The sequence below is a fragment of the Pogoniulus pusillus genome, chromosome Z, assembly GCF_015220805.1.
Source record: "Pogoniulus pusillus isolate bPogPus1 chromosome Z, bPogPus1.pri, whole genome shotgun sequence".
In the NCBI taxonomy this organism is placed as follows: Eukaryota; Metazoa; Chordata; class Aves; order Piciformes; family Lybiidae; genus Pogoniulus; species Pogoniulus pusillus.
In genome coordinates, this window is record NC_087309.1 from 117,095,884 (window position 1) to 117,118,998 (window position 23,115).

The 23,115-nt window shown below is 52.2% G+C and overlaps 1 protein-coding gene across 1 annotated transcript; it reads right to left on the reverse strand.

Moving 5' to 3' along the window:
- Positions 1-264: 264 nt before the first annotated feature.
- LOC135173532 (inositol 1,4,5-trisphosphate receptor-interacting protein-like 1) lies at positions 265-11,232 on the reverse strand. The gene is made up of 8 exons (XM_064140493.1): positions 11,194-11,232; positions 9,266-10,944; positions 5,567-5,737; positions 2,615-2,740; positions 1,929-2,179; positions 1,442-1,575; positions 1,136-1,291; positions 265-522 (listed from the first exon to the last, which is right to left on the reverse strand). Exon 2 carries the CDS (start codon positions 10,939-10,941, stop codon positions 9,283-9,285), a length of 1,659 nt encoding a protein of 552 aa, XP_063996563.1. The 5' UTR covers positions 10,942-10,944; positions 11,194-11,232; the 3' UTR covers positions 265-522; positions 1,136-1,291; positions 1,442-1,575; positions 1,929-2,179; positions 2,615-2,740; positions 5,567-5,737; positions 9,266-9,282.
- Between the last annotated feature and the right edge of the window lie 11,883 nt (positions 11,233-23,115).

Sequence of the window (23,115 nt, forward strand, 5' to 3'; positions counted from 1 at the left end):
TGGCAGAGCTCCTGCAGGGGAACACAGCCCTTCCTCAGGGCAGCACCTCACAGCTGCAGCCAGGCTCCAGATCAGCACAGCCTCTCTGCACTACAGAAAAGCTACACAGAGGGAGAAAAATCTGCATGCAGAGAACTTTGGTACTCTGCAAGGCAAGTACCACATTTTTCCTGCTTGTGATCAAGGGCTGGGCATTAGAGCAGTGAGACAATGGCTTGAAAACTGAAGGGAGGTTAAAAAGGAAAGTCAGAGCTGATAACCACATGCGAGGTGTTGCCTGCAGCACACAGCTCTGGCAGCTACGGCACTGAGGCAGTGCTACAGAGCTCTCCTAACATTTTATTTTCAGAACAAAGCATGGCCTCAGCCCATGGTCACAACCTCTTCGTGCTCCTGTGCATGGCACTCCTCTTTAGAGCTGCAGGTCTTGGGTGCAGACTCTGCCACTGCACATCTGCCAAGTGACAGGAGGCAAAGTAGGTGCTGGCCATTTACTGGAGATGTGTTTAGTCGACAGGAAGCCTGGAAAAGAAAGAGAAAACAGCTGCTGAAACTCAGGGCACAGCTTCTAGTGCAGAGCCACAGCACTGAACACGGAGAGGAGGCTAAGGGGAGACCTCATTCATCTTTAGAAATGTCAGGAGTGAGTGCCAGGAGGCTGGAGCCAGCCTCTTCTCAGTGATGCCCAGCGACAGGACAAGGGGCAGTGGGTGGGAGCTGAGGCATAGGAGGTTCCATGTGAACCCGAGGAAGAATTTTTTCCCTGTGAGGGTGACAGAGCAGAGGCACAGGCTGCCCAGGGTGAGTGTGGAGTCTCCCTCTCTGGAGTCATTCAAGAACCGTCTGGATGTGTTCCTGCGTGATCTGCTCTGGGTGATCCTGCTCTGGCAGGGGTGCTGGACCAGGTGAGCTTCTGAGGTCCCTTCCAGCCCCTGACATTCTATCATTCTATGATTTCAAGGCTCCATTAACATCCCTTCTCTGCCTGTTAGCAGAAAGACAAGAGGCTGCTAATCAGAGCTCCAGAGCATGGCCTTCTGCAATAAGCTTTGCTCTCACTGCACCCCTGCAGCTCTGTTTGCTCTCCTGCAAGACCTCCACAGCTTTCAGAATTCTACTGCACCTGTGAACTTACCTAAAGCCACAGCTGACATTGACAACACTCGAGGTACCGACACCAGCCTGACCTGGGCAAGTTGTTCAGTGTCTCAGCACCCTCACCGCAAAGAATTTCTTCCCCATCTTCAGTCTAAGTCTCTCCTCTTCCAGCTCAAAGCCATTGCTCCTCAGCCTGTCACCAAAAGCCCTTGTAAAAAGTCCCTCCTCAGCTCTCTTGTAGGCCCCTCCAAGTCCCTCAGCCAGTGCTGCAGGCCAAGCAGCACCTGCACACTTGCAGCTGTGTGCTCACACTACAGCACCTGGAGCATGTAGTGAGACTCACCAGGTGTGACTGAGCAGCAGCTCCTCCAAGCACTACATGCTGGACCTCAGGGTGATTTCTGGCACGAAGCGGTGGCCATGGGACGCAGGCAGGGCTGTCAGCCTCTGCTGCCAGCCCTGCCTGGAGCCTTCCATCTGAAAGAGCACAGATGATGTCTCTGTCAGCTACTAGAGACTCTAGTAGCAACACTGGAGCTTGCCTCCTCTGCCCTTCTCTGGATGGACCCAGGGGAACAGCTGGTTAAGGAAGGAGAGGAAATTGGGCGCAGAATGAGAGAGGGATGAGGGAGAAGACTTGTTCCCAACCTCGGACTCATTGCCCTGCAGCCCTCTCCAGCTGCTGAGCTCCCCAGGATTTGACTCCAATGCCTCTTTTTGCCTATCTCCTAATTCTTGGCTTTCTTGAAGGTCTGTCAATAAGTCCCTGTCAAACAACACAGGGCACACCTGCCAGCTGCCATCACTACTCAGGAGCACTCAAGTCTTACCTTGATTTTCTCCCACTTCTCCATCCTCACAGAATTTTCAGGCTTCCTCATCAGTTCCAGCTGCTGCTGACTCCATCTATGAAAGAGAAAGAGAAGGATCAGTAGCAGACTTCAGGAGATGCCACTGCATGGCACAACACTTGCCTCTGTCCTGCTGCTCTCTGGGTGTTCCCCTCAGCCTCTTACGAAACCAGGACTGATGCAACCCCTTTGGCATCACCTCTGTGTCCATCAACATGGCAAGGGAAGAGCTGAGGAAGAAACAATTTAGGAAGAAATTGTTCCCACTCAGGGTGGTGGGGACACTGGAACAGGTTGCCCAGGGAGGTCGTGGATGCCTCCTCCCTGGAGGGGTTGGATGTGGCCTCAAGCAGCCTGGTCACAGAATCACAGAATGTCAGGGGCTGGAAAGGACCTCGAAAGAAAAGACCATCTAGTCCAACCCCCCTGCCAGAGCAGGTCTAGTCAAAGGTGTCCTTGCCCACAGCAGGGGTTGGTTGGAACTAGACAATCTTTAAGGACCCTTCCAACCCAAGCCATTTGATGATTCCCAGCAGGGGAGAGCCTTTCAGGGGGACACGAGGGCACAGCTACATAGGACAGGACAGTCTGGTACGAGCTACCAGCCACTGGCCGTCAGCAGGGAAGCATCTGCAGAGGCTTGGGCACTGCTGGTGAGGACACACCTTCCAGTCGAGGATCTTACGGACCCTGGCACGAGCCAGGCACTCCTCCAGGTGCCTCAGGTGGTTCTTCCTGATTTCATTTCTTCAGTATTCCTTCTCAGAGATGATCCTTCCACTCCTTGAGATCTGCCAGAAACACGAGGGAAGCTATGGAAATAACCTGTAGGCCCAAAGGTGCTCCCATTGTGCAGTCTAAAACCCCTCAGAGAACCAGCACGAGTCTGTGCATTTACAGACAGAAAGCTCCTGCAGAGGCAAACTCCAACGAGCAAAAAGAAACGTGGAGCAAAAACATAAACCCACTCTGAATTTATCAGAGCCTCTCCCTGAGATGTCATCTGCTGCCTGGATGTCAGCTCCACGCAGACTGGCATCACTGTGGCTGTGCCACATGTAATTGCTGACTGCACCTGCACCCTGAGAAGCTCAGGGCTCAGCCAAAGCTCTCCAACACATACACCACAGCCCACAGCAGCCACTGGCCCCACTTGGATGCAGCTAAACATGACAACTGTTGCCCTGCAGGGGATGCAGTGGAACCACAGCAGGATACCTGTGGTGCACGGAGTCCAAACTGAGTGTGAGCACATTAGTTCTAGTGTGCTGTCTCCATCAACCAGCAGCCCCCATGCCAGCACCTTCACAGCCTGTGGCCGTTTGAGCTGATCCTCTAGCTCAGACATAGGAGAGAGATGAACACTCCAGGGATAGGCCACATAAATGGCAACAATAGATAAATTAATATAATTTCATTGGAGCATCAAGAGCTCAGTGTCTAGAAGCACAGCTTGTTCTCCCCCTTCTCCCACTGGCTTCTGCTGCTGCAGCTTCGCCTGTCTTCCCCGGCTGCTGTTTTGGCTACTGCTGCTTCTGCTGCTTCGCCGCCGCTTGACCCCTCCCCTATCTCCCTTAAGGTTATTGTATTGGTTTTTTTTTCTTCCTTCCTTCTCTAGTTATTATCTCTCTTTACATTGTTATATTATAAGAAAATACAATTTCATCTTTCCCTGACTTTCAAAAAGGATGGGTTTTGTGTTGTGCTGAGTCGACTTCTCCCCGGGGGGCACTTCCCCCAACCCGGGACATCAATTCTTGGTGCTTTTTCCAAACGGAGACTTCTCTCCTCCTTAGGTGCATTGGCCAGGACTCAAACCTGGGCCACCAAACACATCCTCCCCTCTGGGGAATCGAACCTGGGTTTCCTACATGGCAGGCGAGAATTCTACCACTGCACCACAACACCCACCCCCAGTGGGAGAAGGGCCACATGGCCCTTGAACGTCCTCAGATGTCCTCAGTGCCAGCTCTGGCTTCTCCTCACATTCACAGACTCATAGAATGGTCTGGGTTGGAAGGGACCTTGAAGATCATCTAGTTCCAACCCCCTGCCCTGTGCAGGGACATCTCCACTAGATCAGCTTGCTCACGGCCTCGTCCATGATGGCCTTGATCACCTCCAGGGAGGGGGCATCCACAGCCTCCCTGGGCAACCTGTGCCAGTCTCTCAGCACCCTCGATGTAAAGCATTTCTTCCTGAGAGCCAGTCTGTATAGGGTTAACCCTCCAGGGGGAGTAACCCTGAACCTGACCCTAGGTGGTCTTGACCCCTCCCCAGGGGTGGGTCTGAACCCCACCAGGTGACGGTTAGCTCACTCCCCCTTCCTGCCCCATAAAAGCAGGGGGCTTCCTGTTTCATGCTCTCTGCATCTCTCTGCACTCCCTGTACAGCATCATCACCATCTGTTCCTGGTTTCCCTTTTGTTTCACCACGTGGCCACCACCCACAAGGTGGGCAAAGCCATCACCATCACAACTGGGTTGTATTGATAACATTTTGGCATTTGCTATTTTTCCTTCCCTAAGCTTTGTGACCTCCCTACCTCAGACACTTTTTTTTTTTAATAAAGTTATTGTTAAACTTTTCTTTTTCTTTTTTTTTTTTTTCTTTTTAACTTCCAAATCAAATGAGGTTGATTTATTTGGGTGTGCTTACCTCTTACCTTTCCTCTCTCTCTCTACTTCTAATTCCTTTCTTTTGGGAAAGGAGGGGGAAGAGGGGAGGGCACTCTACAAATTGTTATTGGTTCTATCAAATTTTTCTGAGTCTCTGGGAATCTAAATTAGAACCGAGGCACAGTCTAAAGCTGCCCTGCTCAAGTTTCAATTTGTCCTGGTAGAGCTGATCCCCCGGGGGGCAGCTGGACGAGATGATCTTTCCAGGTCCCTTCCAGCCCCTGGCATTCCATGATTCTGTGATTCCCTCTTGTATTAACACTACAAGCCCATGTAAAAAGTCCTTTAGTGCCTTCAGGAGCTGCTTGGCACAGGGAGAAAAGCCCCCAGGGCAGTTTTACCTGTCCTCCTGTCACAGTATCACAGTATCACCAAGGTTGGAAGAGACCTCACAGATCATCAAGTCCAACCCTTTACCACAGAGCTCAAGGCCAGACCATGGCACCAAGTGCCACGTCCAGTCCTGCCTTGAACAGCTCCGGGGACGGCGACTCCACCACCTCCCCGGGCAGCCCATTCCAGTGTCCAATGACTCTCTCAGGGAAGAACTTTCTCCTCACCTCCAGCCTAAATCTCCCCTGGCACAGCCTGAGGCTGTGTCCTCTCGTTCTGGTGCTGGCCACCTGTTATTCTGACCTCCAGCACAGCAGGCTGAGACATCTCTGCCCTGCACCCATCAGTAGCTACCTGACCAAGAGTGGAGATTAACACAGGGGGACATGCTGTGGCTAAACACACCGGGATGTGGTGTGCCTGCTTGCCTCTGCTCTGGCACAGCACAAGCCCACGTGCTGCCTAGCCGCTCCCATGCTCACCCATGGAAGCACATATGGATGAGATACAGACCGCAGGCCTGGGTGCATGGCTCGGGCACTCCTCAAAGAAACCCTCTCAAAGAGGAAACCTCTCAACTTCACCAGCCTGCTGGTGAGGACACACCTTCCAGTCGAGGATCTTACGGGCCCTGGCACGAGCCAGGTACTCCTCCAGGTGTCTCAGGTGGTTCTTCCTGATTTCATTTCTCTGGTATTCCTTCTCAGAGATGATCTCTGCAGGTGTCGTCTTATCCTGGTATTTCTGCAGTAGCCAGCCAGGTGTTTGTCTGTAAGCCTGTTGTAGGCAGGAATAAACCCAAAAGAGAATCAGTGCAGATGCATAGACGCCCCTTTACAGCCAAATCATCACAGCTTCCCTTACAGAGACCTCCCTGACAGTCCTGATGGATCACACCCAGCACTCTGCCAGAGAAATGCCCACTAGATGATGGGAAGGTGACACCTTATGGCCTCCAGAAGATGTCTATCAGAAATAAGCAGCTTGCACGTGAGATAGAGCAGCTCCACATCGAGCAGCTGCCACCACCAAGGCACAGGCTCCGGCAGATCTCAGCCCTGAGGCACCCAGCTCCCACCACAGCCTCCTCAGGTGTAAGCTCTGACCTTCAGCAGGTCACTATCACACAGAATCACAGAATACTGCACTGGCTTGGGTTGGAAGGGACATGAAAGATCATCTAGCTCCAAACCTCCCCTGACATCAGAAGGGATGCCTTCCACTAGACCCTGTTGCTCCAGGCTCTGTCCAACCTGGCTTGGAACACTTCCAGGCTTGGAGCCTCCACAGCTTCTCCGGGCAACCTGTCCCTGTACCTTACCAGCCTCATGGGGAAGAATTTCTTCCTCATGTCTAATCTAAATCCAGCTCCCTCCAGCCTGAAAGCTATCACCCCTCACCCTGTCACTCTGTGCCTCTGTCCTTCTCCAGCAATCCTGGAGCCCCCTTCAAATGCTGCGAGACTGCTTCACGACATTTGGAGCTGCACGGCTGGTTGAGTCCAGCAGGCACAGAGGCAGCTCCACGGCCACTTCTTGGAGGTAGCCTCCCCTCACTGAAGAGGGAAATGTCCTCAGATGTCTCCAGAAGCCTTGCTCTACAGCACGGACCCACCACATGTCCCATGCCACCTGCTTATAGCTGAAGGTAGATCTGCATAGCTCAGCTGAGTTCCCACACACAGAAATACTCAAGGCAAGAAAGAACAATGAGCAACAAACCAGAAATCCAAACCACCACAGAGACTGGGGATGTTATCTGGTCTTTCACACTCATCTTATGGGTAGCCTACCCACAGTAACCTCGATTTGACCCAATTTCTCTTGCCCTCACCAGTCATGCTGCTACTACTTCTGTCCTGGGGTACAGCAAGAGCAGTGTGACCAGCAGGGTAAGGGAAGTGATGCTCCCCCTTTACTCTTCTCTCCTCAGACCCCACCTGGAGTCCTGGGTGCAGTTCTCAAGCCCGCAACACAAGCAGGACATGGAACTGTTGGAGCCAGTCCAGGGAAGGCCACCAAGATGCTCAGAGGGCTGCAGCAGCTCTGCTTGAGGACAGGCTACGAGAGTCGGGGCTCTGCAGCATGGAGAAGAGAAGGCTTGGAGGAGACCTTGGAGTGACCTTCCAGTATCCAAAGGGGACTTCAGGAGGGCTGGGGAAGGACTACTGACAAGATCTTGTAATGACAGGATGAGGTGGAGTGGATTTAAAATGACAGAGGGGAGATTTAAAAGAGATGTCAGGAAGAAGCTGTTTGCAGTGAGGGTGGTGAGACACTGGCACAGGTTGCCCAGGAAAGTTGTGGCTGCTCCCTCCCTGGAGGTGTTCCAGGCCAGGTTGGATGAGGCCTTGAGCCTTCTAGTGGCAGGTGTCCCTGCCTACGGGGGTGGGGGGGGTGGAACTGGATGATCTTTGAGGTCCCTTCCAACCTAAACCATTCTATGATTCTCCACACCCCCGTTTCAATCCAGTGTCTGCACTGGCAGGTGACACCAGCAGATGACACGTTTATCACCTGGCTATAGTGAGCACTGACTGATGCTACCACCTGGCAACTGCGCACAGAGGCAGAGGGGAAACTCGACCCAACTCCTTGTCAGTGACTTTCTCCCACCTAATATTTCATCAGCCATGCCACTGGTCAAAATGCAGCTCCCAGGTGAGCCCAGGGAAGCAGCAACTTCAGCTTCTTGTTTCGAATGTGAACAGGCTGCACCTCAAAAGTGCTGAATTAGGTGCAAAGTTCAGAAGGAGGTTGGAAGAAAACAGGAAATGTCCTGGGCCTGAACCAACACCCAGGGAGCCACTGGAAAGAATGCAGCTGGAGGCACTGGGCTTTGCCAGAGTCACCCCACCGAGGGAAGCCTGAGCTCTGCATGGGTGAATGCCTCTGTCCTTGCAAAAACCAGCCCAGGCAGGGCAGAGCCTCGCAGCGCACCCGGCCACCAACTTCAGCTCACACTGAAACCATCAAGAAGGGCTGCTCCTGCAAGCCTGTGCTCATCTGAAGCTTCTGCCAGCGCTCCTGCTTCATACAGCTGAGCAGCTCCCCCTCTCCCAGGAGACAGAAAAGAATCACAGAAGAGCTGGGATTGGAAAAGACCTTTAAGATCTTCAAATCCAATCATTAACCCAGCACTGCCAAGTCACTGCTAAGCCATGTCCCTCAACACCACATCTACATGGCTTTGAAACCCCTCCAGGGACAGGGGCTCCACCACTGACCTGGGTAGCCTGGGCCAGCTGGACAACCCTTTGGGGGAAGAAACTATTGGTCATGTTCAGCCTAAACCTCCCACCACTTGTCACCCATCTCCACTTGAACATCAACCCCTTGAGCACTGTGCTTTGCAGTGTCATCATCCAACCAGTTCCTTATCCACTGCACAGTTCAACCATCAAATCCAGGCGGATGTCGAGAGTATGGAAAGCACAGAACATACTGAGCTGACGATGAGGATGTCAGTGAAGGCACTGCCCTCCTGGACCTCTGTATCCCACAGCATTGTCCCTGCGTGGCCATTGCCACCAGGGCCTGGTTTTCCCAGCTGACAGCACACTACTCCCAGGCACCATCAGTTTCAAGACCGCTCCTGCTCCTTTCCAAGCACACCAAGACAAAGCCAGAGCAGGCACCTGGCAGCAGTTTCCTAGAGCAGAGCTTCGCCATTGAGCATTTACAGTGCAATTAAACCAGGGGCTGCTCACCAAGGGAACGACCTAAGAGAGCACCAAAGCTTCAGTTCCTGGCACCGGCAATTCCAGCCCATTGTACACGCAGCAGGAGGCACTCAAGCGACGAAACCCCTCGGGGTCTCCGTGCCACCCATAACGCCCGGCCCGGCACCAACCCGCAGGGCAGCTCCGGGAGGCGGCGGGACCGCCACGGGCGAGGGGCGACGCCGCGGGGAAGCGCCCGGTCCGGGAGCCCAGCTGCTGCCGTCGGCTGCTGCCCGCCGCTCCGCTCACCCCGGCTGCGGGCCGGTCACCGCGTCGGCGAGACCGGACACGACCGGCTGAAGCAGACAGCCGAGAGCGACCGGGAGCCAAGCACGGCGCCAAGAGCTACCCCGGGCACAGCGAGCGCGGCTCTGGGGAGGGCCTCTGCCACATCAGCTCTTCTGCCAGGATGCTCAGGCTGATTCCGTGGCAGCTGAGCAGTCAGCACCCTGTGCCCACCTTCCCCAACACAGCAAAGCACAGACACAGATGCAGCATTTGCTCAAGTACAGAGGAAAGATGACAGAAGGAACGGGTACTCTGGAAGCACCAGGGACAGTCCCTCTCCGGGCAGTGACACGTACCTGTAGTGGCACAACTTTCAGTTGAACCGCTTCTCAATGAGAGCGTTGTGCCTCCTGGTCCTGAGGTCATCCAGAAGGTGCTCCAGCCACCTCAGTGCCCTGGTACGGGCATCCGGATTCTGCACCAGATGCTGCAAGATATTGTGTGGCCGGGATGTTTGCAAGCGTGGAGGCAAGATGATCTCCTTGGGTATGCGTCTGTTGCCGAGGAAGAAGTGGTTGAGCCGCTTATGTCTCAGGCAGCGGTGCAGGAAGTGCAGGATGTCTGCCAGACGCCTGAATTCATCCCATGTGCTCCAGCGTGACAGAGGTGTGGTGTTGAGGAGGTGCATCACACCTGTCTTCAAGATAAAGTCAGAGATGTCTGTGCCTTTCAGGACGTTGGAGCAGATACGTAGGCATTTGAGGTAGGAGTCGCCAAATGGGAGCTGCGTGGCTACGTAGCTGAAGTACTTGGCCTCCACCACAGCAAAGCTCTCTATCCACATCGTCCTGTGGATGGGGGCTTCCTCTGGAGTCTCGCTGCTGAAGAAGAGATCTGTACAACCTTGCTGTAACCCAAAAATGATACTAAGATAGAGGGGTCTCCAATAGTCCCTTGACAGCTTCAGAAGGCAGGAGCGCCGGCTGGAGGGCAGCACCTTCAGTTTGTACCGACGTGACTCGAGCAGCAGCTCCCAGGATTCCTTCACCAAGCGCTGGAACCAGCAGACAACCTTCTCCACATCTAGGTAGGAGTCGGTGCAGAGGACGTCTAGGACAGTCTCTTTTGTCACATTTCTCCACCTCTCCTGCTGCACGGGGTCGTGGACGTTGCACAGCCTTTTATGTATTCCGCAGGCGCATAGCAGATTCACGCGGATGCGGCAGTACCTATCTGGAGGCTGTGTCTCTCCGAGCACCTGGGAGAATTTATACCCACGGGGTGGCCACAGAGGCAACATGAGATGGTAGACATCCTTCTTCTTAGCGAGACCCCAGCCTTCAAAGGTGCTGCCCACACCAATGACAGGCATCAGCTCTAGTACATAACCATGTAACAGCTGCCTTTGCAAGAGCAGCACGAGGCTATCCATCAGCTGCTTCACCTCATGCTTCCTGGGTCTCCTATGCACTGGCCTCCACATGCAACTGGCAGTAAGGCTTTCCTCTTCATCCGTGTCTTCTTCATCTTCTGAACTGCTTTCTTCCTCCTCTTCCTCCTCCTTTTTCTCCTCCTGCTCCTTCTTCTCCTCCTCCTCCTTCTTCTCCTCCTCCTCCTTCTTCTCCTCCTTCTTCTCCTCCTCCTTCTCTTCCCTTTTCTCCTCCTGAAACAAGCTGATGTCTGAGATCTCCTTCTTGCTGCAGACAGAGTCAGGCTCAGGACTCTTTCTTCTGCACCACCAGCCGAGCCAAAACACGAGGGCAAAGTCTGCAGCAATGGCAACAAAGAGCAGTGCACTACAGACCAACAGACTCTGCTGCTCAGGCCTCTGCTGCAGGGTGATGGGCGCCTGGTTCTGGCACAGCCGGCTTCTCCTCTCCATCTCCTCCATGAGTTGAGCCATCTCCTGGTTCATCTCCTTCTCATGATGTTGGATGCGCTCCCATGTGGCCTCATCCATCTCCTTATTGACCTTCAGTGACAATAAGATAAGGCCTTGCAGAAGCAAAGCAACGGATTTTGTAGCAGCCATGGCCTGCAGGAGAAGGGAAAGAAAGGATTCAGTGGGGCTGGGAAGGAGGGAATTAGTGGTGGAGAGCAAGCACAGAAGCTGCAGGGAGCTGGGGACAGGTAGGCTCTCAAGGGCTGCGGGCAGCTGGCATGCACCAAAGGCCTGCATCCAAGCCCAGCATCAGCAGCACCCAGCTCACCCCACACCCCCTCAAGACTCCAAAGCAGAGTCTTTGGCCCTCCTCCAGCCTCCCCTCCCCGCATCCACACTCACCGTCAGCCCAAGCTCTACTGGCACCCTGCTGCCCACTGGCGAATTTATGACCACCCTCCTGCTGTGATGTCACAAACAGTGCCAGGTGGAGTTGCCATGCCAACTGGCCATACCCACTGCAGCCTGGGCCAGCTCAGTGACTCACAGCCACCCAAGGCAGCCAGAGCCCTAATGCCTAAACTGTGGAAACACCGCTTGGAGGACAGGGTGCCCTGCGATCCACCTTACTGGGCAGACAGAAGGTCTGGCCAAGTCTTGTGCTATTGCAGGCGAGGTGGCATAGCCCTGGACATGTTGTTGCTCCTGGAGATGCCAGTGTGAGAGCAGCAGAGGGAGGGCCTCAGTTCCAGCGAGCTGAGCTGTGCTTTGGCTTTGTTTCCCAAGGGCTGTGCATCTGTACCGGGGTCTTGCTGTGGAAAGGGCAGGCCCGGCGAGGGCTGTCCTCAGCACACATGCTCACAAAGTGACAGGGCAGGGGGGTGCAGCCAGGGCCCACTGGCATGAGACCCTCATTGCAGCAAGAGAGCAGCGTTGGGAAAGCCTCGGAACCGGCCAGCTCCTGACTGGAACACGGCGAGTAGCACCTGCGGGGTGGGGGAAGGGAGAACAAACCAACCAACCAAACCTAAACAAACCCCAAAGCAACCTAAAAACCACCACCACCAAACAAATAAACCCTGAAACCCAAGCCCCAGAACCTAACCTGTTCACCCATAAACCAGATTACCATAGCAGGTAAGATTGATGGTCTCCACCCAGCAGAAGAAGGGCAGACTGCTGGTGCCAGCTAAGATGGAAATGGGAACATAGACAGGGCATGAAATGAATCAGGCTGTGATGCAGACCACAGGCTGCAGTCAATGCCTCAGTCTCTCCTGGGTACCAGGGAATTGGGTGTGCTGTGAGCAGGTAGATTCTCTAGTAAAAAGAGCAGCACAGCTGGAAGATGAGGTTGAAAGATTAAAGGATGACTTTCACAGGCTTAGAAGAATCAGGGAAGCAGAAGATGAGATAGACAGGTGGTGCCAGGCCCTGGTGGCCCCAATGGGGAGAGGATTACCCATTAAAAGATACCGAGGGTCAAGTACCCCCTGTATCCACCCCCTCTCAGATTGAGGCCAGTAACTTAAAGGAAAAGAGGGAGTGGAGGCAAGTCCATGATCAAGGCAGTAAACAAACTCCTGCCTCATCCACCTCTCACCCCCCAAACTTCCCCCACCCTCTCAACCCTGGATGGGTTGTTGCTCCTTCAGATGCCATCCCCAGCAATGGAATTGTCTCCCCTGGTGCTGGCCACTGTGAGTGTGGTCATGGCTGTGCTCTTTGTGCAGAGCACCTCTACTGCCAAGCACTTGCCACCAGGACACTGCTTCTCCAGATCCTGGCATGGACAGAATGAATGGCACATTGATCAGAGGTCTTGCCCCCTCACTGGGACTGCCCAAGAGTAATGCTGTAGGGCTCCAAGGCCTTGCTTTTCATATGACTTCCCAGGAGTCTCCAAGGAAATACACTTCACATTTGCTGTCTGAAAAGGGCAAAGTGCAAAAGTGGAGTGGGATAGAATCTATTGCAATTGCTGCATGGCAGGAGCCTGGGGACATATTGGGGCAGTCTTGGTTCTGGAATCACTGTAAACAGAGCCCACCACATCAGCTCTTCTGCCAGCATGCTCAGGCTGATTCTGTGGCAGCTGAGCAGTCAGCACCCTGTGCCCACCTTTCCCAACACAGCAAAGCACAGACACAGGTGCAGCATTTGCTCAGAGACAACATTTGTTTACAACTCTGCAGAGAGGAAAGATGCCAGAAGGAGTGGGTGACATGGAAGAGCCAAAGACAGTCGCTGTCCCAGCGGTGATACACACCTGTGGTGGCACAGCTCTGTCCATGTCCTTCACTCTCCATACACACCCATAGGAGAGCCCCTTCCTGAGCTCACGCTGAGGCTGCTCAGACTGACTCAGTGCCTTGGTGTGGGGAGACAGATCCTGCACCAGCTGCTGCAAGAGGTTGTGTGGCTGGGATGTCTGGCAGTGTGGGGGTTCTTTGTGCATGTTACATATACCACTTTTCTTAATATCCTCTGTTAATTGTATCAGCTACCTGCTAATCCCCCCTGTGTTAGTAGCAAAAACTGTGTATATTGGGTTAAATAACAGCTGTTAAATGTTTCTTTTTAGTTTTAATGTTGTTGTTCTGTCTTTCACTTACTGTGTGCATGAATACATTTTGATTTTGTCAGGAAATGCTGCTAAGAAAAATGCCTTTGCCTAAGGTTTTGACCAGGGACTGACTTTCTCTAATGGCCAGAAAAGTGCCAGATGGAGAGGCATAAGAAGGTCCACCACAGGCACAGAATATGCTCTTCCATTGCTTCAGTATAAGAAGTGCTCTCACTCTGGCATTTTTCAGTCTTTGATGCCTTGTCACAATGCCCTCTTTTCCAAATGAAACGCTTACTGAATGACATAAGGGAAAGAAGAGAATCTTCTGTGACAAGACCATCTCCTTGGCATGTGTGCATTGCCAGAGGAGTGGTTGAGCTGTTTCTGTTCCAGGCAGCAGCACAGGTAACTCCTGATACCCATCATCTTCCAGAAGAACTCCCCTCTGCAGCAGCATGACATGGGTGTGGTGTTCAGGAGGTGCATGACAACTGTCTTCAAACAGTAGGGAGAAAAGTCTGTGCCCTCCGGGATGCCAGTGCAGAGCTGCAGGCATATGAACTGGAAGCTGCCAGGTGGCACCTGCGTGGCAGAGCTCTCTGTCCACATGCTGGTTGGGCCGTAGGCGTCCTCTGCAGTCTGGCTGCTGAGGTAGATGTCTGTCTCACCTTGCTGCACCCCAAACACCATCTCAAGAGAGAGAGTTCTCCCTGTGCTTGCCAAAAGCATGGAGCTGTCCAGCTGACCTGCTGCAGAGTGCGTCACAGCCTCTCGTTGGAAGCGGAGAGAAGTCGAGAAAACGATTGCATGAGATGTGGGCAGGTGTGGTGGAGGGTTGCCAAGCCCTCATTGGACAGAATTGTGGCCCAAGGACCATCAATCGCGGGGTCAAAAGCCCACGGCACCAGCCCAGGGAACTGACTAAGGTGCTCCTGGCCAGCCGCCGTTCCCAGGGGCATAAGCTGTAAACATGAGACCTTGTTATGGGAAAGGGTCACACACAGTATCACACACAGTATCATCAGGGTTGGAAGAGACCTCACAGATCATCAAGTCCAACCCTTTACCACAGAGCTCAAGGCCAGACCATGGCACCAAGTGCCACGTCCAGTCCTGCCTTGAACAGCTCCAGGGACGGCGACTCCACCACCTCCCCGGGCAGCCCATTCCAGTGTCCAATGACTCTCTCAGGGAAGAACTTTCTCCTCACCTCCAGCCTAAATTTCCCCTGGTGCAGCCTGAGGCTGTGTCCTCTTGTTCTGGTGCTGGCCACCTGAGAGAAGAGAGCAACCTCCCCCTGGCCACAACCTCCCCTCAGGTAGTTGTAGACAGCAATAAGGTCACCCCTGAGCCTCCTCTGTGAGCACCCCCGCACATCTGTTGAGGGCTGACCCTGCCAGCCCCCTGGCATGGAACCAAAGGTTGTTTTGATAAGGAATAACCTATCTGTGCCTTACACATAACTTTGAGCCAATCTGCATTGTCCACTTGTGCCAGCCCCAGTCTGGCTGTGTACACCTCCTCTGGGCACTATATAAGACACTGCATTACTTTAATAAAAGGGCTCTCGCACTCACACTGCACTGATCGCACTGATTGCACTGATGCTACAGAGTCGACTCGTCAGTGCCCCCGTCTGCATCGCACCAGCCTCCAGACCCCAACACCCAGCTTGGCCCATGCCCGTGGAAGCTCGGACAGCGTGCCCCAATAACCCCTGAATTGCTCCAACCCACCATATTTGGGACTTTCCTGCATCAGGAATGGTGTGGTCAGCAGGAGCAGGGAGGTCATTCTGCCCCTGTACTCTGCACTGGTTAGACCACACCTTGAGTGCTGTGTTCAGTTCTGGGCCCCCCAGTTTAGGAAGGACACTGAGATGCTTGAGCGTGTCCAGAGAAGGGCAACGAGGCTGGGGAGAGGCCTTGAGCACAGCCCTACGAGGAGAGGCTGAGGGAGCTGGGATTGGTTAGCCTGGAGAAGAGGAGGCTCAGGGGTGACCTTATTGCTGTCTACAACTACCTGAAGGGTGGTTGTGGCCAGGGGGAGGTTGCTCTCTTCTCTCAGGTGGCCAGCACCAGAACAAGAGGACACAGCCTCAGGCTGTGCCAGGGGAGATTTAGGCTGGAGGTGAGGAGAAAGTTCTTCCCTGAGAGAGTCATTGGGCATTGGAATGGGCTGCCCGGGGAGGTGGTGGAGTCACCGTCCCTGGGGCAGTTCAAGGCAAGGTTGGATGTGGCACTTGGTGCCATGGTCTAGCCTTGGGCACTGTGGTAAAGTGTTGGACTTGATGATCTGTGAGGTCTCTTCCAACCTTGATGATACTGTGATACTGTGATAATCTCTCAATAGCCTACCAGTGGCACTTTAATGCCACAGACTCTCTTCTAAATCCTTCCAAACCTTTGCTAAATGTCGTGCATAGACATTCTGTAATGTAATCTCGAAACCACATACAAAGAACTCGTGTGGGGTAGCTGTAAATAAGTTTGGGGAGGGGGGATTCCTGGTGTATATAATATTAAATCTTTTAAACTCTTTTAAATTCGGCCTCCTATTTCATTCCCCCAAAACCCAGACAAACTCCTCCGCAACAGCAGGTAGCTATCAACTGAGCCTGCTGGTTGAGCTGAGAGAGAGGTAGATAGGCCAAGTATTGTGGAGGCAGGGAATTAACGTGGCTGAGTCAGGGAAATACATAAAAATAGGATGATTTTATTTTCCTGAAACCCGCACCCAAAACTATACACAGAAATTAATTTAGTTTCAATTAGCAGATTCAGTTTGATTGAGAAGATCTTACAAGGATACCATAGATCACATTGACTATTTTAGAAGTCAGGAGATGGAAAAGGCTAAGCTCCTAAATGTAGCATTCCCACTATTAATCAGGCTGAGGCAAAGTTTGCTCACAGGTGAGTTAGGCTGTCTGAGAGAAAGGGCAGTCCAGATGAGTGTCAGATCTCTCTTTCAAAGGACATCCGAGGCTCCTTAGCTTGCACAAAGGGTGCTTAGGGTGGGAAGCCATCCAAAGCAGGGACGGTTCTGTCCCTCAGGAGCTTGCCCCTCAGGAGCTTGTCCTACGGAGCGCCAGGGGACTCTTTCTGCAGGAGCTATCCAGGTGGGGGAGAACTCTAAGGCAGTAACCCCAAGGTGGGAAGTGCCCCAATATTTATACCCTTCCTAGACAAAGAGTAGAGTTGCCACTTCCTCCCAAGGAAGGGCCCTTTGTTCCTCCCCTTCACACCTGCAGGGCAGGGGGGAAACAGGTTTTTTGCACTTTTCATCTCCCATTCAAACTATGGTGGGAGAAGAACTTTGGGGAACACAGGACTCCAGGACACTGAGGAGCACAATGGAGTGGGAGCAGGAGATCCGTGCTCGGAGCTCCCTGAGACAGCAGCAGGGATGGCCTCTAGAAAAAGCCCAGGCTCAAAGGGAATGCAAATGCTGTGCCCATGTTTAATGCAAGTAGGAAAGAGGACCCAGGACATTTCTGACCGCTGAGCCTGAGCTCCGTGCCCAAGAAGTAGTTCAGATCAAGCTTCCTGCGGACAGGAAGGTGGCTGGAGACAGCCAGCGTCTAGCTGGGCTTGTGTAAAGCCTTTGACACTTGCCCACAGCATCCTTCTCTCGATGCACAGACGCAGACTCAGCATTTCCTCCAGCAGCTTAGCACAGGAACACTTCCCAGAAGGAAGGGGCCCTGGACTTGAGGCCGTGGTTGTTCTCTTCCTGCCTTTGCAAGCTCTGATGAGAGGGTGCTAAGGGTATTGGCCCTGCTGCAGATGTGACTCCTGATGGTAGTAGAGCTCATAAGGCACCCGCAGCCTGGCTGGCTGCGTTTTGGTTCTCCACACTTAGAAGCTCATCCTCTTTATGCATGTGGGCTGCACATCCTACATTCTATTTTCATAGTAAGCTCTGCTGATTATACCCAAATTCTTCTACCTGCTAATTCCTCTTCTGTTAGCAGCAAAAGTAATGATTTGCTGTTTATGTGTTTTAAACGTTTATTCTTTAAGACAATCTGTTGTAAGCTTCTTGACTTTCAGTCATGCTGTACTCAAACCACGTTTTGAGTTCTCCAGGAAATAACTGTAGGCAAAATGTCTTTGTCTAGAGCAGGAGCAGAGGCTGACTTTTTTAATCTCAGTGCCCAACAAAGTGCAGGACTCAGAGCCAGAAGAGGTCTCCTATATAGATGGACTATGCTGTTCCATCACTTCCGTGTGTAAGGTGCAATCCCTGTCTCATTTTCCCCTCTTTTGTGGCTAATGCCTTGACAAAATGCCATCTCTTCCAAATTTAACCTGTTTTGACTAACAGAAGCAACACAAAAGCCTCTCCTGTGGCTGCTTTTCCATCACTTGTGTTATACTGTTGTTCCCTTTAAATCATGTGTGGAGGAAACGTTCACCCTGCAAGGTGATTGCAACAGAACTGCTGTAGTGAGAGCAGCCCTTTGAGAAAGGGCAAGAAGAGCACAGGGTGATGCTCCTAGCGTGAAGCCTGGGGCTAAGCATGTGGAGCAAGGAAGAGATGTGTCAATGGCAGCTGGGGTTGGTTTTGTGCCGTGTGGGTAGAGCATGTTAAGTGTCTTGGAGCAGTTGTGAAGCAGGGATCTGCCAGAGAAGTATTTTAGTAATCCAGTGCTTACCAGGGTCTTGCCTCAGCATATCTCCTGTCACGGCAAGGGCAGGCAGTCCTTTGCTTCCAATCAGATCAGCTGTTGAGGAGATCTCAGACAGTGACAACATCTTCAACCACCCTGACACAGAAAGTCCAGCAGAGAAGCTTTGAAATGTAAACCCTCCTGTGCTCATCTCTGGAGGCCTTCAAAACATAGCTCCAACCCTAACCCTGCCCCCCCTACCCTGCCCTAGTACCATTTCTTTCTGCAGCAGCTCTGGAGATAATTGAGCTATTGGGTTTTTTGGTCTTTTTTTTTATAGGTTTTTTTTCCCCCTTCCTTTTATTTTTTCCCTCCTTTTTCTTCTTTATTAGTTTCTTCTTTCCCTTTTAATAGTTCCTTTTAAAAATATTTTCCTTTTATTTTTTTTTCATTTTTTTCTCTCCCCCAATCTTCCTTTTCTTTGTCTCTTTCCCTTTCCCTTCTCCCTTTACCTTTTTATTTCTCCCCTCTTTTTCATCTTTTCTTTCTGTACTCTGATATTAAATCTACTTGGACCATTGAATTTCTCTGGCACTTCTTACTTCCCAAGGGGCTGCTCACATCCTTCAGTACTTCTCTAGTTGTGAGTGGAATCCTACAGGTTCTTTCCCACTTTTCCATAGTTGGACAGCATGTCAGCCAGGGTTTTAACCCACTCTCCCATAGTTGGACAGCATGTCAGCCAGGGTTTTAACCCACCCTCCCATAGTTGGACAGCATGTCAGCCAGGGTTTTAACCCACTCTCCCATAGTTGGACAGCATGTCAGCCAGGGTTTTAACCCACTCTCCCATAGTTGGACAGCATGTCAGCCAGGGTTTTAACCCACTCTCCCATAGTTGGACAGCATGTCAGCCAGGGTTTTAACCCACCCTCCCATAGTTGGACAGCATGTCAGCCAGGGTTTTAACCCACTCTCCCATAGTTGGACAGCATGTCAGCCAGGGTTTTTTCCCACTCTCCCATAGTTGGACAGCATGTCAGCCAGGGTTTTTTCCCACTCTCCCATAGTTGGACAGCATGTCAGCCAGGGTTTTAACTCACTCTCCCATAGTTGGACAGCATGTCAGCCAGGGTTTTTTCCCACTCTCCCATAGTTGGACAGCATGCCAGCCAGGGTTTTAACTCACTCTCCCATAGTTGGACAGCATGCCAGCCAGGGTTTTAACTCACTCTCCCATAGTTGGACAGCATGTCAGCCAGGGTTTTTTCCCACTCTCCCTTAGTTGGACAGCATGTCAGCCAGGGTTTTAACCCACTCTCCCTTAGTTGGACAGCATGTCAGCCAGGGTTTTTTCCCACTCTCCCATAGTTGGACAGCATGTCAGCCAGGGTTTTTTCCCACTCTCCCATAGTTGGACAGCATGTCAGCCAGGGTTTTTTCCCACTCTCCCATAGTTGGACAGCATGTCAGCCAGGGTCCACAGCAGGAAAGTGAGAAAGTGTACCTGTTTAGGCTGAGGTAGATTTACATTTCTCCACAGGAGCTTGTGTGGGCCTGTGCTTTGCATTTGGGATGAAAACACTGCTGGTAATTCAGGGATGTTTTATTTTCTGCTGAGCAGTGCTTACACACAGTCAAGGCCTCTTCTGCTCCTCACACCACCACTGAGTAGACAAGGGGGGCACAAGAAGCTGGAGAGGACACCCCCTGGACTGCTAAGCAAAAGGAGGTGTTATTCCATAGGATGTCATGCTCAGCAGAGGTACCTGGGGGAAGAAGGAAGGTGAGGATGTTCAGAGTCATAGCATCTGTCTCCCTGAGCAACCGTTACCAGGGACGGATCCCTGCTCTCCTGAAGAGAGATGAAGACTTGCCTGCGATGGGAAGTGGTGAGGAAATGCCTTGATTTGCTCTTCTTGGCTCTCAGTTTATGTTACATAGAAGGCTGGAAAAAACATCTGCTCATCACCCTGCTCTGGGCTCCCAAAAAGCTCCAAGGTCCCAGGAACTTGTCTCTGCCTCTGGCTTTCCAGCTATGGCTGAGCGCAGTCCACACTGCAGTCAGCTTAAGCACCCTTGACATAATCAAGTTATTCACAAAGCAGAAGGAGTTCTGTGCCTGCTGCAGCTCCTCATGTGGCCTGCTATTTTCCAGGCAGTGCATAACACCCAGAGACCAGAGGATAGGCAACTTCAGCCATGATGCAGGCAGCTGTCTTCTAGTCAGCTAAGGTGGCAGCAAATAGTGCATTGCCTTGGCAGGGGCTTGAACACAGGCTAGATAGCTTGAGAGAGAATCGAGTCAGACAATGGCACTCACTTCAAGAACAATCTTGTGAAAAACTGGGCCAAAGAGCATGGTATTGAATGGATCTATCACATACCCTACTATGCACCAGCTGCAGGGAAGATTGAGCGCTACAATGGTTTGCTGAAAACCACCCTAAAAGCCATGGGGGGTGGAACTCTGAAAAACTGGGACAAACATTTAGCACAAGCTACCTGGTTGGTAAATAGTAGAGGTTCAGTAAATAGAGCAGGACCTGCACAATCAGACTTGGTCCAAACAGTAGACAGTGATAAAGTTCCTGTTGTAGGTGAAAAGAATCTGTTAGGGAAAACTGTTTGGGTATTTTCTCCTTCGGGCGAAGGGAAACCTGTCCGAGGGGTGGTGTCTGCTGAAGGTCCTGGTCATACATACTGGGTAATGCAGGAGAATGGTGAAATCCAGTGTATTCCACAGAGAAATCTAACCTTAGCTGAGAGACTCATAGAATCAGCCAGGTTGGAAGAGACCTCCAACATCATCCAGTCCAACCTAGCACCCAGCCCTAGCCAGTCAACCAGACCATGGCACTAAGTGCCTCATCCAGGCTTGGCTTCAACACCTCCACACCCACCACCTCCCTGGGCAGCCCATTCCAATGCCAATCACTCTCTCTGCCAGCAACTTCCTCCTAACATCCAGCCTAGACCTACCCCAGCACAACTTGAGACTGTGTCCCCTTGTTCTATTGCTGGTTGCCTGAGAGAAGAGGCCAACCCCACCTGGCTACAACCTCCCTTCAGGTAGTTGTAGACAGTTATAAGATCACCCCTGAGCCTCCTCTTCTCCAGGCTGCACACCCCCAGCTCCCTCAGCCTCTCCTCATAGGGTTTGTGTTCCAGGCCCCTCACCAGCTTTGTTGCCCTTCTCTGGACACCTTCCAGCATCTCAACATCTCTCTTGAATTGAGGAGCCCAGAACTGGACACAGTACTCAAGGTGTGGCCTGACCAGTGCTGAGCACAGGGGAAGAATAACCTCCCTTGTCCTACTGGCCACACTGTTCCTGATGCAGGCCAGGATGCCATTGGCTCTCTTGGCTACCTGGGCACACTGCTGGCTCATCTTCAGCTACTATCTGCCAGTACCCCCAGGTCCCTTTCCTCCTGGCTGCTCTCAGCCACTCTGTCCCCAGCCTGCAGTGCTGCTTGGTGTTGTTGTGGCCAAAGTGCAGAACCCTGCACTTGGCCTTGTTCACTCTCATGCCCTTGGCCTCTGCCCACCCATGCATCCTGGCCAGGTCCCTCTGCAGGGCTCTCCTACCTTCCAACAGCTCCACACCTGCTCCTAGCTTGGTGTCATCTGCAAACTTACTGATGCTGGACTCAATCCCCTCGTCCAGGTCATCAATAAAGATATTGAACAGGACTGGGCCCAGCACTGATCCCTGGGGCACACCACTAGTGACAGCTGCCAACTGGATGTGGCACCATTCACCACCACTCTCTGAGCTCTGCCATCCAGCCAGTTCTTGATCCAGCACAGAGTGAATCTGTCCAAACCATGAGCTGCCAGCTTGGCTAGGAGCTTCTTGTGGCAGACAGTGTCAAAGGCTTTGCTGAAGTCCAGGTAGACTCCATCCACAGCCTGCCCCACATTCACCAGGCAGGAACCTGATCATAAAAGGAGATCAGGTTGGTGAGACAGGACCTGCCCTTCCTAAACCCATGCTGGCTGGGCCTGATCCCTTGGCCATCCTGTAGGTGCTGTGTGATGGCACCCAAGATGACCTGTTCCATCACCTTGCCTGGCACTGAGCTCAGGCTGACAGCTCTGTAGTTTTCTGGCTCCTCCTTATGACCCTTCTTGTGAATGGGTATCACATTGGCAGCTTCCAGTCTTCAGGGACCTCTCCAGTGAGCCAGGACTGCTGATAAATGATGGAGAGGAGTCTAAACTCAGAGTGTATAATACAAGCTGTTAGGAGTTTTCTGTTCTAGGTACCATTGGCATCCAATGAGAGAATCTACAGTACATGAGCACGAACCCAATGTCACCTGGGAGTCCCTGTTCTCGTCTCATCTGTGAGGAGATAAAACTGTTTGCTGTGTTCTGAGCTTTTGAATCACCTACATCTAAGATAGCCAGAATGAAGTGTGAGCTGAACTTGTAATATTCATTAGTGTAAATACTGTTTTAGATTAGATCAGATCTCAGCAATACTCTGAGTGAAGTAGGCAGGGGTGGGTTGTGCTAGATTGAAGCTAGCTGGAATGTTTTAGTGAGAAGAACTAGATTCCAGGCTGTGAAAGGAAAACAATGGTGGTGTCTACTTCACTCATAGGCTTGCTGAGAGATATAAGGACAAGAGTAAAAATATAGATAAGGCAGTTTGAGCACAGCCTGAGCTCTAAGCTGCATTTCTTTCTAACCTCACCCTCCGTCTCGCTGATTAATTCACCTGCTTCCTAACCCCCCTGGCTGACCCTCAATTCTTCCTTGGGGCACAAGGCAATGTTTGGGGTAAGGTAGAGGGGTGGGAGAAGGTGGAAGGGTAGTTGAGAGCCCCTCCTGGGGACTCAGGTTTCTGGGAGGGCTGTTGTGTTTCTGTATTACCTTTTACCTTGTCTGTTTCTGTATATAACTGGCTGAGTCTAGTCTGGGTGATTTCCAAAGTGTGGGAGGGAGGTTGGGAACACCTAAACCACCACAGTATGGAAAGCACAGAACATACTGAGCTGACGATGAGGATGTCAGTGAAGGCACTGCCCTCCTGGACCTCTGTATCCCACAGCACTGTCCCTGCGTGGCCATTGCCACCAGGGCCTGGTTTTCCCAGCTGACAGCACACTACTCCCAGGCACCATCAGTT

Coding starts and splice junctions, on each gene's coding strand:
- LOC135173532 (XM_064140493.1), bottom strand. CDS start 10,941: ATGGCTGCTACAAAATCCGTTGCTTTGCTTCTGCAAGGCCTTATCTTA.